Source organism: Urocitellus parryii, chromosome 10 (genome assembly GCF_045843805.1).
Source record: "Urocitellus parryii isolate mUroPar1 chromosome 10, mUroPar1.hap1, whole genome shotgun sequence".
Classification (NCBI taxonomy): domain Eukaryota; kingdom Metazoa; phylum Chordata; class Mammalia; order Rodentia; family Sciuridae; genus Urocitellus; species Urocitellus parryii.
In genome coordinates this window covers 134070778-134086119 of record NC_135540.1, presented here as the reverse complement: position 1 = coordinate 134086119, position 15342 = coordinate 134070778, and the positions used below count along the sequence as shown (strand labels likewise).

General features: G+C 42.5%; 1 protein-coding gene across 1 annotated transcript in view; it reads right to left on the bottom strand.

The window, feature by feature from the left end:
• The window catches only part of Tapt1 (transmembrane anterior posterior transformation 1), a 53971-nt gene extending 38700 nt beyond the window's left edge, over nucleotides 1-15271 (bottom strand). Inside the window, exons 1-2 of the mRNA XM_026402950.2 lie at nucleotides 15010-15271; nucleotides 6452-6582 (exon numbers count right to left, since the gene is read on the bottom strand). Of these exons, the coding sequence (XP_026258735.1) occupies nucleotides 6452-6582; nucleotides 15010-15208 (330 nt within the window). The 5' untranslated portion in view covers nucleotides 15209-15271. The remainder of the gene's footprint in view (nucleotides 1-6451; nucleotides 6583-15009) is intronic.
• Nucleotides 15272-15342: the final 71 nt, after the last annotated feature.

Sequence of the window (15342 nt, the reverse complement as noted above, 5' to 3'; positions counted from 1 at the left end):
CTTGTCTGGCAAGACTTCAGGAGCCTCTGCAGCTGCTGGGCTGCAGTCTGCCGGTGCATGTGGCCTCAGTCACTCTTCACCTCTGCTCTTAGAGGCAGAAAGCAGCACCCCGCTGCCTACAGTGAGACTCAGGAGTCTGCCCAAGTTCTTGAGCAGCGCCGGCAGGGCCAGGGCGCCAGGCTGCAGAAAACGGAAGCACTACTGTTACTACTGACAATTATCATTCAAGTCTTCCAGACTCAAACTCACAATGGATTTGCCATTCAATACATATTTTTAAAATATGTATTGAAGTATTCAATACATATAAAATATGTATTCACGTAAGTTTTTAACATCTGATCTTCAATGTTGAGAAAACGACAAAGTGGAAGTGCTTCGGTGGTACACAGGTCAACAAAACATTGTGTGCCAGTAAAAATTTCTACATCTTGTTTTTATCACATTTATTTTGAATCAACTACTGTTGCTCTTACCCACTTGAAAAACCCTGCCTCAAAAGAAATAAACAAAAATGCCAGTCTGTCCCCATGGAAAATGGATTTTTTTTAAAAAGTCTTTATTTTCCCTTTTGAAAAACCTGTCTCCTTTAAATAGCATTTGAAATTTCAAAATAAATAAAACATTACGTCTAAAATGAAAGAAGCAAAATGGTTTTGAAATTCACAACCTATCTCTTCAGAGCACATAGATCATCTTCTGGAAATTCTCAACGCCAACTCTCCCACCATGACTGCCACCACCCTGAGGACCTCAGGTCTGTGTGTGGTGAGAGGAGAAAAGGGTCTCAGAAAGAGGTCCCCTCTCCTGCCCCTAGTCTCACTCTTTATAGAGCTCGAGTGTGTGCCATAGGATCCAGACCATATCCTGCTCAATCCTATACTGGGGAACAAAAGGTCTTTAGGAAAGGCCTTCCCCTGGGACTAACTAGTTGTATAGTAAGTGCCAGTGAAGGGAGTAGTCACGCTGCTCTGGAAACCAGCTGAAGAGATCGAGTCTGTGCAGTCTGTCTGTTGTGTGGGGGGTGTGGGGCTCTGGGGTACAGGCATGAGGAGCAAGAGCCTGGAAAGCTCTCCCACGGAGGAGACAGGATGGGCACTAGATTCTGCCAGGCACAGTAAAGAGGACCAGAATTCCCAGGCAAAGAGAAGAGCATGCAAGGTGCAGTCCAGGCTGTGAGGCTAAAACGTTAATTATTATGTAAGAGGGATGAAATGATCTTCCATTAATTCCTAAGGAGCTCAAACTTTTATCCTATGCTCCAGAAATCTTCAAGACACTCACAGACAGGGATCCATTACTAGAGAATGTCAAGCAGAATGGGCTGTCAACAAGAAAGTTTACAAACCATTGACTTTGAAAGCAATCACTTCCAGATTCAAGGACATTTCTCTCTAGAATCATTTTCATTCACCTGAATTTAAAATATCCAGGCCTCTGGGAGATCTACACTCTAAGAGGCAGCCAACAAAAGGACTAACAGCCAGACTCTTCTATGATAGGCAAGGCTACATAAACCTCTGTAACTATGGGAAACCAAGTAGTCTTGATAAAGGACTTCCTACTAATCACAATCTGCATCTGCACACATTTAACAGGATAGATTTCATAAGTGGAAAATAAAAAAAACTTTTTTTTCTAATTTAGAAAGAACATGCATACAGAATTTTCCTACTTCTCTTATCTCCAATCCATGTTGAAGACTTACTCCTCTGTGACAACCCACCTGGCTGAGCTATTTATTACGTGGGATAGACAGGGCAGTGAAGCTCCTGGGGAGGGCTGGAGTAATGGGGGAGCCTTCATGCCCCATAGCAGGCTGAGTCAATAAGCAGGGTCCTCAGAGCTGCAGAGTAAAAGGAAGCCGCTGCAGGCAGTGATCACACATTTCCCAGATTCACACACCTACATTCTTGGGCAGTGATCAGTGGCATCACAGAAGGTGACAGTAAGCAGATGGACAGGTAAGAAGGGAAGTATCAGTTGGAGTAAGGGATCATAGTGGCCTGGCAGAGCACAAAGCAAAGAAAGACAGAGGTTAAAGATTGTTTCCAAAGCTAACATGACAGAAATAAGTTACTAACAAACACAGCCCCACAGTGCCAAGTTCTCACATGGTCTTTAAATACCTCAGTGAAAGGGGCCCTGAAATTTTTCTTCGCTGGCTTGTCCAACATGCTCAAGAGCAAGCAGGGCTTCTCCATGCTGCAGAGGGTTTCACCCGGGCTGCTCCTCCCTCTCGTTGGAGTTTCTGGAGGGGGCTGGGGCACTGTTAAGAGAGCTAAGACAACTGCAGCAGGAGCCTGGAAGCTGCTGCCACCGCTGTCACAGCAGGAGGTGACACACCTTGGTGCCAAGGAGAAATCCAGCCATGGCTGCTGAAATTCTGTGACATCTGCACTGATTTTCTTCTGCTTCTAAGCAGCCGTGCAGGGGGACATCTAACAAGGTTAGGTTACAAACAATGGCTGCATCATGAGAAGAATTTAGAGGAATGATACTCCAACAAGTTTTCATGAAATTAGAAACCAAGCAGGTGCCTAAGAAACCACTGCCATCAACATGGGTGTCACTAAGCAGGCTCTACTCAATTCACAGTGAGCCCCAGGACTTCTATGGTGAAATAGAGGTTAAAAAAAACAAAACAAAACAGAAATTCCTACGTTTTCTTAAAGTGTACCTCCATCTAACTAACAAGAAGGCAGTTCCATGTGATACTCTGATTAAGTTCATTATTTTGAAAGACTCTGGGATCATTTTCCCTGGATGTTGACCTCTCTAAAAAACGGCACTGAGTTCTCCCACTTGAGATTCTCTTCCTGGGAATACTTCCATGTGCGGGCAGCCCCCAATGTGCACAAGGGAAGGACTGCTGTGGACTTCAACCTCCTACAGGGCCCACCATGGAGAAGACACCCACTGAGATCCCCAGGCAGAGAAGGTTTTGTGAGCTGCTCAAGGACTCACAGCTAATTAACTATAAGCCTAGATCCCAAGCCAGGCAACCTTGCCTAGAGGACATTCTCTTAACCACTTCTCCTCCCAGTTCTCCATTAACAGTGTGGGGAAGGGTCATTCGATCTCCTTGGATATAAAGACAGAATATAAAGTTCACCAAGTGAACCAAGAGGTATTAGCAGCAGATCTGGGATAAGATGCTAAAAATGTGTGTGAGGACTGGGAAGAGGGATCTGGGGGAAATAGAAGTGCCCCCCTCAAATAAGAAGTTCAAGCATGAAAACAAAATATATGAAAAGTTAGAAATACTACTTCAAACTAGTTGCCTTTACTAGATGTCAAAGATGAGTTGTTAGTCCAGCGATGAAAGCACACAAAAATTTTTGGAGTTCTTTTCTTTTACACTAATAAGCAGGTTTGGTAGGAGATACTGAGTTGATCTTTCTCTTGACCTTAAAGGACAAACATTAATTAGATGTTTGTGGTATTTACAACCTTTATAAAAACAAAGCTCTCTAATTTTCAAGTTTCTCTTCCTGAAAATATCATAGCAATTTCCACAAAAAGATAGATAACGATATTATATATTAGAATAGACAATGTAAACTAAAAGGAGACCAATAAAGTTAAAATTAATGTTTATAATAAGAATATTAAATGAGAGCTTGCTTATATAAAATAAAAGTCTTAAAGATACCAGAGTAAATTCATGCTATTATGCAAGACATTTTAGCCTAGAATTAAACTGCAACCTAAATCTGCTTTGTTCTAAATTTCACTTGGCCTTAGAAGTTTAGGAGACCAATGAATGGATAAAGAAAATGTGGTAATATACACAATGGCATATTACTCAGCCATAAAGAATAATGACATTATGGCATTTGCTGGTAAATGGATGGAAGTGGAGACTATTATGCTAAGCAAAATAAGCCAGTTCCCAAATATCAAAGGACAAATGTTTCTCTGATATGTGGAAGATAATCCAAAATAAAGTGGTAATGGGAGAAGGGAGATTAAAAAAAGAAGAAGAAAGAGAAGTTTTTTAAAAAGGGAGAGGGAATTTTATCACAATATAGGAAAGAACAGTAGAGGATGAAGGGGATGGAGGAGGGGGGAAGAAGGGAGAGGAAACAGGAAGAACAGTGAAATGATTCTAGCCAAACTTTCCTATGTGTATGGATGGATGTGGTATGATGGGTCCCGGCATTAGGTGTATACACAGGACACTCATTAAAAACAAACAAACAACAACTTCCCCCCAAAACTGTAAGTGGATTTTAGAGAGATTGGTGGAGTGCAGGGAAGGGAGTGAGGAAGGGGGCAAGTGCTGGAAACTGAATTGGAGCGGGCTACATTCCATGCTTTTGTGATTATGTCAGGGCGTATCCTGGTGTTGTATATAACTAAAAATAATTTTTAAAAAGTTTAGGAGAAATTGCTCTAAACTGAAAAATGTAACAGCCTTTGGTCCACTTAAGCTTTATATCTTCTTAAGTGTAATAAGAAAACAAATTTTCCTAAATATGCCTACAACAAAACCCTTTTTCAGAGGAAAGAAATGATTTAGAAAATTACTACAATTGAATGTTGTTAATTCAACTTGTCTGATGCTATATATTTTACATTTATATAAATGAAATAAAAGTTTCCTTGACAATAGTAACCCTTAGAATGTTCTCTAATACTTTTCCTATTTTCTTCTAAATAAAAAAAGAAATCCTGATGGGCACTAATCATACAGATCACATGACCAACAGGGTCTGGAGATGGACCCTGTTTAAAACACCTGCGGATGCTTAAGTCTCATCAAGACCTGGGGGCATTTCCTCACAAGGCAGTTGAACTTCACTTGCCCCTGGGAGGCCTCAGAATGGTGACTGGATGCTGCCACTGCTCATTAGTTTTGCCACGGGATGGGCAACCAAAGGGGTTGCTCTTTGAGGCAATGATCTGGCTGTGTTGCTGAAGACTGAGGGCTGCAGGCAAATCCCTCTCTGTCCTCCCCAGAGAAAATGGGAGTTGGCACTGCTCAGATGGGTGGAGAAAACTCCCTGGGGTTTTGGGGGTAAGTCTGGCCAGGTAAAGGCTGAGTGTGCTGGCCTTGTCCTGCATGAACACAGGCCTGGGCAGACTGTCCCTGCCCCTACCTCTGCTGTGCCCTCACACTTCCACCTCATGGCTTATCTCTCACTTCAAAGTATGTAAGAACTGATTTCACCTTTAATTTTCTTACAAGCAGAAGAAACTTTGCTCTCCCCTCACTTCCACCCCCAGACAAAATCTTAGACAAACCCATACATAAAATGCAGCTGGAAGGATGTGGCAGAGTCTCGTGTGACCCTCCATCTCCTGGCTCACCCTTCTTCAGTCCCTTGGATTCAAGTAGGCCTCTACCAGACCCTCTGCCTCCCTAGAAAAGCAGCAGGAACTAGTGCCCGAGGCTCTCAAAGGCCATCAGACCACTGTGACATCTGTGCTCTCGCCAACCCTTCCTTGCTCACTTCACTAAATCTCGCCACAATATAGAACTCCCTAAAACTGCAGCAAGTGGCACTCCAGCAGGAGCCCACGTAAAGAGATGCTTCTGAAACTCACTCTACCCTTAGTCACCCTCTACCACTCTGATGAACTGTCAGATAGAAAAGAACATCGGCCACACCAAGTGAGTCCTGCTTCCCACTGCCCACCATACCCCATACCTCAGTATTAGCCTGCACTGACAGAGCAGACCAACAAAGCTCCAGATAACCACTGTTCACAGAAAACATGATTCCAAAAAAACAACTGAATCATTACAAGCTTTATGTTACTGTAAAAGTATGAAAACAGGTTTCACTATAGCTAAGCTGGATTATTTCTTACTCCTTTCTTCTAGCAAGAAAACACGCAATTAATTATTTAGACTCAGCAATTCTAGCAGCACCTAGAAAAAAAAAGAGAGTTCTAGTGTCCTCTCTTATCAGCCCTGAGGGGCTGAGACAGGCTAGGGATAAGGTGTGGGAAGTTTTCTGATGCTGTTACTAAGCTCACCTTCACAGTGACACTTTTTATGATCGTAAAGCAAATCATCTGTCACTTATATCTTACATATGGGGGCTTCTAAGGGAGTGAAACCTTAAAAAGGCTGAAATTAAGTGATTCATCATGTTGAGTGGAAAAAATACTGCTTCTAGTGAAAAAAAATGAAGAGATTATAAGAGTATAGAAGTGGAGAAAGTTATTTGGATAAACTACTTACGATAGTTTAGTAGGAAGCAAAGTTAAGATTTTGACAAAATTGATTATTATACTATCACTGGTTCTAACATTAACAATTTAACTTTTTAATGTCTCCTCCTATAAGGGAATTCCTACTTCCCCAATATACTTAATTACTTATCATGTCATTTCCAATATTTTAGAAACTCAAATGAAGATCTTCACATTTTTTTCATAATTAATACTTTGACATAAGTTTCAAAATGATGTCTGGAAATGAAAAATAAAAATGTACCTTTTCCAATTCTCTTGGTATTCGCATACAAGTGTACACTCTTTCTCTTCTTTCTGTATACTTGGCCTCGTTATGTTCGAGGAAGTACCCTCTTGTTAGTTCAGCACTGAGGAACCTCAACAATGAAAGCTCTACAGAAAAAAAAAAACAATGACACAAAACAAAAAGAACAGTGTTTATCAAGGAACATACAGGCTAGCTGGGGCCACAGTAATACATACATAAAACAAAAAGAGAACCAATTTATAATTCTGTTCCTAGAACCATCTACATACAGTGAGCAGCAACTGGTGCTGGGAATGCTGTGTGTGGTGTGAACTGGAAACGCCACAGCCCATGGAAAGGACTGCTTCCTGAGAGCCAGGAGACTCTGAAAAGAGTTTCGAGAGCCTGGTCCTGGGTCTTAAGAGGGATACAGGACCTGGACTGATGGACAGATGGCAGAGGAAAAGAGCAGCTACCAAGAATCTATCAGGTGAACATGCAGAGAGTCCACTGCCAGAGGCCAAGAGCCACACGGTGTGAACCCCAGGAACACCCTCGCAGTCGTAGATCTGCCTCAGAGATCCTGCACAAGCAGCCAACCATGGCATTTCCTGTGTGAGGGCTTACAACAGGATGGTCACAGCAGCTGAACCAAGCCACTGGCATTCAGACCGGGGACACCTCCCTCTCCCAGAGTCTTCCTATCCACCCAGCTTCCTGTTCCTCAGAAGCAAATCCAGCCAACAGCCCCTAATCTCAGATGAGGAAAGCAAGGCCAAGACAGGCTGAAGTCTCTCCCCCAACTACAACTGGAGGTTCAAAATGGGGGTCCTAGGGGTATGCCTGGCCCTGACTCTACCCAGAGTTACCCTTCCCAGACAGCCCACCACCTCAGCAGCGCTTCTTCCCACTCCTACTCTGCAGGAGACCAAACTCCTTTCCAGAACTCAGGATACCGAAAGGTTTCAAACTGCTCTCTGGCTGTTCTTGTGCTCTCTTGCTACTAAATGGAGTAATGAAGTTTCCTCCCAAAATGACAGAGGAAGGTTGGTTTCATTTATGTGTATTTGCTTAAGGAGCTGCATCTTGCACTGAGTGCCAGAAGCTAGGCTGTGCGTGCGGGGAAAGTGTTGACAGTCAAAAACACCCTTAGAAGAGGACTGAGCTGTCCCTGAACAGGAGGTCTGAAACAACTCACTCCTCTGGGACTGGAAGAGATCCCTACTTCTACCAGCATCGTGTTAAGTGACTTGTTTTATGTCTTCTGTAAGTATACACACACACACCTTTAAACACTACATTTGTAGTCTGTTTGAAGAGTTACTGGCACCATATTTAAAGATGATCTTATGAACACAAAAAGTAGAATTAATCAAAATGTCCAACCATTAGAACTGCTCCATAAATAACAATGTTATCAGTTTAAAAAAAAAAGAGAGAGAATTGGAAATCCAATAGCAAAAGAAGAGAACATCAGATTCTTAGGAGAAGAGACCCCCGACTGGGACAACAGTTCTGAGACTGGGGAGGAGCTTCTGGTGCCCACTCAGCCAGCCCTGGTAGATACCCAGCCTCTACTCTGTTTGTGGGTCAAAGTGATGGTAAAGGGTGGCCCAGCAGGTGCCTGAACCGCAGCTCCTGACAGAAGAGGTGCCATGGTGCAGTCACAGCCAGGAGGGCTCTAGGTGCTACATACAGACGCACATAAGTACAAGGACAGAAGCTGGGCAGCCTCAGGGTCTGAGACAGAGGTACAGGCACTCACACAATAATTTTAAATTTAAAAAAGCAAATTAAGTAAAAAGGCTTAGATAGCCACCTAGTTTATTTGGAAAATGATCTTCCACAATGGTGTCTCCCTTGGTGCATGCAGAGGCCAGCTTTTACCTAATCCACTATGTTATGACCCACAAGAAAAGCATGGAGTCAGCAACGAGAAAAAGGGGCTCCAGACCGACCCCCTCAATTTCACAGAAGAGAAAACTTATGCTCAGGCAGCTCTGTGACACCTGCTTCCTGCCTGCCTTCCACAGAGATCACTGAGGGACTGACCATATCTGTATGGATGCATACGAAAACCGCAAAGACTGCCACAATGTCTTGAACCACTTACTGTTCATTTTACAAGTTCTACAGTGTTCACCCCTTCTGGCTTGGCCGTTATCTAATGTTTACTGATGCTATTTCTGCAGTCCTGTTTCTATGGTTGAACAATAAACAGTTTCTGTAAGAAACAAAAGTGTTTCAACTACATTATAAATACCTAACAATAGTTGGAGTTCATCTCCAGAAATAAGAATTTTTATTAAAACTAATTTTGCACCACAACAGAGAATGTTAAAACATCAAATGATAAAAACATAGTTTGACCCCCCGCATAACTATGAAACAGGTTCTAGAGTTAAGCCCATTTTGCAGATGAAGAAACCAAGGCAGAGAGAACCCAAGGAGGTCTCTACAAAGTCTATCCCTAAGCACGTGCCCTTCGTCACTATTTTATGCTGCCTATCACCGTCAGGTGCTGTGAACAGGAGCCTGTGTTCTTTCTGGAAAACTAGACACCCCCCTTTCCCTGTGCTGCCACAGCACCTGGGCTGACTTCTGTGACACCGCACCACTAACCATTCAGCTGCCTTACAAGACCATGAATTTCTTGAGAGCAATGCTATGTACCGCTATATTCCTAATGTCCAGCCTTGAGCGAGCTCTGACAGAAGGGGTTATCTCTGAGCACAATAAATGCTTGGCTGATGGGATGGAGAACAATTCTAGAAGATAGGATAAGGTAACTCTAAGAAACAAACAAAACAAAACAACCCCAAGCCTCCAGGTATCAAATGTCTCAAGAGCTTTCCCTTATCTCCTCTCACCAACTCTTGGAGAAGAGGCCCTTTTAAAGGATCCAGACACTTCACGTGGAGGCACAGAACAACTTACAAAGGCCTTGCTTCCAGTACTTCAAGTAATTTTCACAACGATTAAGGGGGCTACAGGGAGCAATTAACGGCATTCACATTTTACAAATGAAGAAACAGAGAAAGTTGAGAAACTTGATCAAAGTCACTGAAAAGTTAAGGGCAAAACTGGACCAGAACCTAGATCTGAACCATGTTCAGCATGCTGTCTCCCTTACATCCTAATCATCATCCATCTATCCAGCAAACATTGAGAAAACATGACCTAGTCCTGACTGGGTTTTGATTCCTGTGGAAGGAAGAAGACAGCACTGCCTGGCGCCCAGTTATCAGGCTGACCCATCCCTCTGCTCTCCCTCACCCTTGCAGAGGCTGTATTCTGCAGTATGTTTCCATCGTTGGCACACCTGTGACTTCGTTTTGCTTTGTTAAACATTGTACTCTAGCATTCTGCATGCCTGTCTCAATTATCCGCCCTGTGATTTGGGGTATCACTTCCTGATCATTATTAAGGAGAGCTATTATTCTTCGCCTGTGGGTACCACCCTTCAAGAACTCTGCCAGAGGAGTACACCTCAACTTTTCCTGTGCCTGGTGGCATTTCATTCTTTCTTAGCAAAGGAGTCGTTCTCATTTGTTACGCCATACATCTACTTTCCATTTTAAGAGCATTCTTTTCCAAAATAAAAGAATCCAAATATTTATTTTCTGAACTTTTTAGATGTCAAAAAATTGTTCATTTATCCAGATCTTAAAAAGAAAAAACAACATTCAAAAAACTCTATTAAAAATAGGGATAACTGGGCGCAGTGGTGAGGCTGAGGCAGGAGGATCCTGAGTTCAAAGCCAGTCTCAGCAACAGCGAGACCCTAAGAAATTCAGTGAGACCCTGTCTCTAAATAAAATATAAAACAGGGCTAGTATTTAATTATAACGTAAGTGCTTCTACATTAGAGCTAAGGCTTGACAGTGAATATTTAACATAAGAAAAGTAATATCAATCATAAATGCAAATCAATTCCTCCAGCATATTTTTAATCAATTCTCAGCTTTCCCCATAGAATTCCTCTATAATTCAGTTAAACTGAAAACAAATATAGTGTAAATTTCTTCTTCCTCACCCTTAAAAGAATTATTATGCTTAATTATTTTCCAAGACAGCTTAGAAATAACAACCTAGGTAAAATAAATATTAAAAGCAATGAGTAATCATAAATATATTTATATATTCAGTAATATGTCTAAATATATCATTCTTAAAATAGCATTGCACAGTGAAAAAGTAAGTTGGAAAGTAATACTAGTTAACTGTTAAGAAAATATGAACCATGCAAATATCCAGTTTTTTTAGCTGAAATATTTTGTAGACTCTATTATGGTTACATTAAATAGTAAATGTAAATTTATTACATAATTTATTACATAAATTTATTTCATAGAGTGTGCAGAGGCACACCCTATGAAAGGCAAACTAAAAACTAGACTTTGGGGAATCAATATAATACCAATTCTGTCCTTTGAATTCAAATATAAGCAAAGGAAACATTTTTCATATTATACTCATGTTACTATGCTCCTCAAAAAAAATGTTTATAGTCTCATTTCAGAAAGTAAAGAACAGGAAGAATATTCATGAATTTAGAGATGGAAAACAGGTACAAAATTAAAAAATAACTTTTCCAAGGACACAGATTACAAAGTAAAGGATTAAAAAAATGGGAAAGGTATACCAATAATATGATTGTTAATTGTTTAAAACATATTTGCCACAGTGAACCACAAATGAGCTACTAGGACTGAATTTTGAAGGATAAACTAAGTTAAAATTAAATAATTTAAAAAAGATAATGAACTGATCAGAGACAAAAGAGAATAACTTTTCACTGTCTGTTTGGCTTACACATACTAATTAGTAAATCGAGTGAGAAGTTTAAAAGCAGAACAATAGGTTGTCAGAGAAAAGGAGCTAATTTTACTTATCTGTAGCAGGGTTGTGGTAATTTCTCAGCCATTTTCTAATTATTTTTATTTTCCTTTGTAAGTAAGAAATTATCTGCCTTTAGGTCACAATTTCAGAGTTAGTGGCCTTTAGTCATCCATTAGGATGAGTTGGGACCACAGGGATGATCATATTACCCTCCATATTCTATGGAGGGTAAAGACTGGTTAAATGAAAACATATTTCAACAGGAAGAACTTACATTTTTCAATTACACAAGGAACAAGACATGAGGAATACCAACAGTTAAAACCTTTTTTTCCACTGGAAATCTTCTGTGAGGATTCCTAATAAGGAGGTCCGTTGGCTTTTCTGAGTTTCAATCTTTCCTCCTGCCTCTGTCCAACCTCTTACAGAGATAAAGCAAGAGGTCCAATGATGGGTAAAGCAAAGAAGAGAACCAAGGACAGAAAACAAGTTTGAGCTGCAGAAACAATAGTCACCATGGAAAAAGAAACAGCACTCACTGTTCACCCAAACCCAATTCAGCCTTTTTGTTTACAAGGCAGACTGATCCCTATGAACCCAACAGTTGCCTAAGGAGGCTACTGCTTCAGCCTCACTGGCAGGTGTCACACTTATCTTACACTGAACCTTCTGTTAGGTCTCCACGGTGACTACGCCAACTTAGATAATTTAGGTACTATTTAGTAGTGACACTACGAAACAGAGCCAAATGGATTAGGCAAGCCATCTAAGCAAGCACTGGCTACAAAGCAATTCAATGACTGAACCAAGCCAAGAACACAGATTGCCTAACTCTCAGTCCCAAGGTGACTTGTTGGATGCCAATATCCAAAGGTGAATATGGCTACCCTTTTCCCTCCCAGAACTTCTGTGGATGAATCAAACGGGGGACAAGGCCAAATCCATGATGATATGTAGTACTCATTATCTGTTTGTATGTCAAAAGCAAAATGGAAAAATACAGCATTTTTAAGAATAGGAAAAAAAGAGAACCAAAGAAGTGAGAATGCAGTTCTGGATGACCATCATCCCCAGAGTCCAAGGTGTGACCACTTTTAGGAAAGCTCAGTGGGTGCCCTGTTGTAAGGTGTAAGTACTAACATCAGAGACAAGCTTTAACCTACTGCCAAGTGGTATCACAGTCAAAACAGAAGTTTTGAGAACTAAGTGAGAGAAGAGTTTGAAAAGAAACAATAAGAAAACCACACCTTATGTAGATAAATTCAGTTGGTATATACATAAATTTGTATATTTATTTTTCTAAACATATAAATCAAGACAATCAGGAACAAAACCAAAAACAAAAAAATGAAGCTTAAAGTCTACATTTTGATTTATTTTACTCACTGGAGAGTATGGATAAGCACTTAAATCATACATTCACTTGGGGAATCCTAGGCTGTTAGGACTGATGGACAAATGTCTTATAATCAAAGCCCCAAAGTCCCTGGAAGAAATGATAAAGGGGAGTTTGGAACTAAGTGATGTTTAGGCCAACAAGACACTAAGATATGACTTTCGAAAAGGAAAAACAAAGGCTGACCCAACTTGCAGATGGGCAACAGCACACTCATGGAGGACTTACTAGGAAGAACAGACTAGTGGTAACACCTTCAGTGTGACTGCCAACCTCGGAAGACTCCTCTGACTCAGGGAGAAATGCTTTATGTCCAACACTAGGTAGTGCCACTCAAAGGCCCTCTGGCCAGGAAAACAGTGTTCTAAATTCTGGAAAGGAAGGGAAGATTACAGAGCAGAGAAGGGGCTGTGCTGGCAGAGCAGAGTGAACAAGGAAGAATGGCTAAATGAATTCTAATCCAGGGGGAAGCTTCCACCAATGCAGCATCAGAGTTACATGTAGACATGAGCTGCAACAGGAGCAGACGCCAGGGGACAGAGGAAGGAGATCATGCCAAGGCCCACTACAACACTAGTGGCTGGGGCCTCCAGCTGACATGATCTTGGGAACATACTCACCTAACTCCTAATCCCTAAGGCTAGTGTGACCTAACAAAACAGGAGTGACCACTGTCATCTCTCCTCATAAAACTGATGGAATTGGGGAAACAAGGAGGACCATCCCAACAGCTAATGCTCTAGTGAAGACTCTAACCATGGGTTAAAACCCAGTCAAACATCTTCAGTACACCAAGCTTAGGGAACCATGCTGGTGAAGAATGGGTGGAGTATGGGATGAAGTGTATGGAAATCCAGGTATCCAGACCCATCCCAGGTTTCCAGTTCCATCTCAGAAAGCCAGGGAAGGAGAATTATGTGCGATTCTACCAGCCGAAGGTCTGTGCTCATCAAAGGCTCTTGATAACTTAATTTTATCTTCATGCAAACAACAAACCAGCTTTTAAAATGTTGGCTTTCTTGAACTCAGAAATATTTTAAAGAAACTAAAGTGAAAACTGGTCAGATTTATTTCAATTTGCAGAGTGCTTTCAAAAGTCAAGTCTAAGCAAACAGGGAGCTCAGAGATTTAATGCTTTGTTTTATATCCTACCAATTCATAGACTCTAGCAAGCAAGTGTTTAACTAACAACTAAGCCAAATAAAGAATTGTTGAGAAATTTCAAGTGGTTCACTAAAAAAGACCAAACAAGGCGCAGTCCGTATTTAAGTTCTCAAAGATATGAACCTATTTAAAAATGTGTCCAGTTCAGAGAATTAGCAAATCAATTAGGATCTCATCTGATCAGCCTCTTGGTCTTTTAAGTACTCCTGTAATTTCAACACCCAAGAACAATCAATAATGCATCAGCTTTATAACTTAAACACTTATGTGCGTGAACTGCAAGAAATAACAGCTAACACAGCCTCTATTCAGCTGTGTCAGTCTAGAATCAAATTTTTAATTGGAAGAAATTTAATAGACTTATGGTTCAGCTTGCTGTCCAAACTTGGAATTATGTAAGAATTAAAACACTCTAATTACTCTATATTCCACGAAACAAATATCTCTAGATCTTTTAAGCTTACTATCCAACTGCAATATGAATACAAATGCAATTTTAAAAAAACCTAAAACGCACAGAAATTGTAATATGATAACATGCTTAAATGTGGTTATTGAAAATCGGGTTCAGAAGTGATGCAGATTTTCTCACGTGGCATATATATATATATATATATATATATATATATATCTTTTGTGGTTTTTTTTGGTTCAAGTTTTCAGTTCGGGAAAAGTTCACGTGAAACATTTTGAGGAGTGCTAAATATTTCTGTTCTGGGAAAAATAATTAACTATTGAACTTCACGGTCATCGCCACCCTGCTAGCTGCGTGTGTGAAAAATCTATTTGGAGGGCAAGTTAACAGGTTTCTACGGCTCAAGTTCCTTTAAAATACGGAACAAAAAAGTCACCTTGGGTGAGCACGACTAGGAAAGCCCTGCGCTTCCCATTCCGGGCTCCTGGGGCGGCAATGCCCGCCGGCCTCCGGCTGGCCAGGCTGAAGGCGGGCAGCGCTCCCGCGGGGCACACCTGCCGGGTGCCGCCGCGGGGCCTCGGCCGCGCGCAGCCGGCCCGAGAGCTGTCAGCAGCCGCAGCAGCCTGGGACGCCGCCGCTCCGCGCGCCCACGGCCCGGCGGCCCTGGAGCAGCGACGCCCGGGAGGAGCGGGCCGCAGACCCCGCCGCCCGCGCCCCTCGCCCCGCCGCGGCCTACGCGCCCGCCCGCCGGCTCACCTGCGCGGCCGCGGCGCTTCTCCCGCCTCCGGTCGCTCTCGTAGAAGCCCAGCGTCTCCGTGTGCTGGGGCGCTGGAGGAGGCCCGTGGCTGCCGCTCCCGCCCGGCTGCTCCGCTTCGCCTCGACCGTCCCGCTCCTGGCCGTCCGCGCCGCCACCGCCACCTTCTCCCGGGGCGGCCGCGTCGCCGACGCCCGCCATGTTCCGAGCACAACAAACTGTCCCCACCGCCTCCCTCCAGCCGCCGGCCCGGCCTCCGCCTCCGGCCGGCCCCCTCCCCAACTCGCCCCGCCCCTCGCCGGAGCCCGGGCCGCCGCCGCCGCCGCCATCCGTAG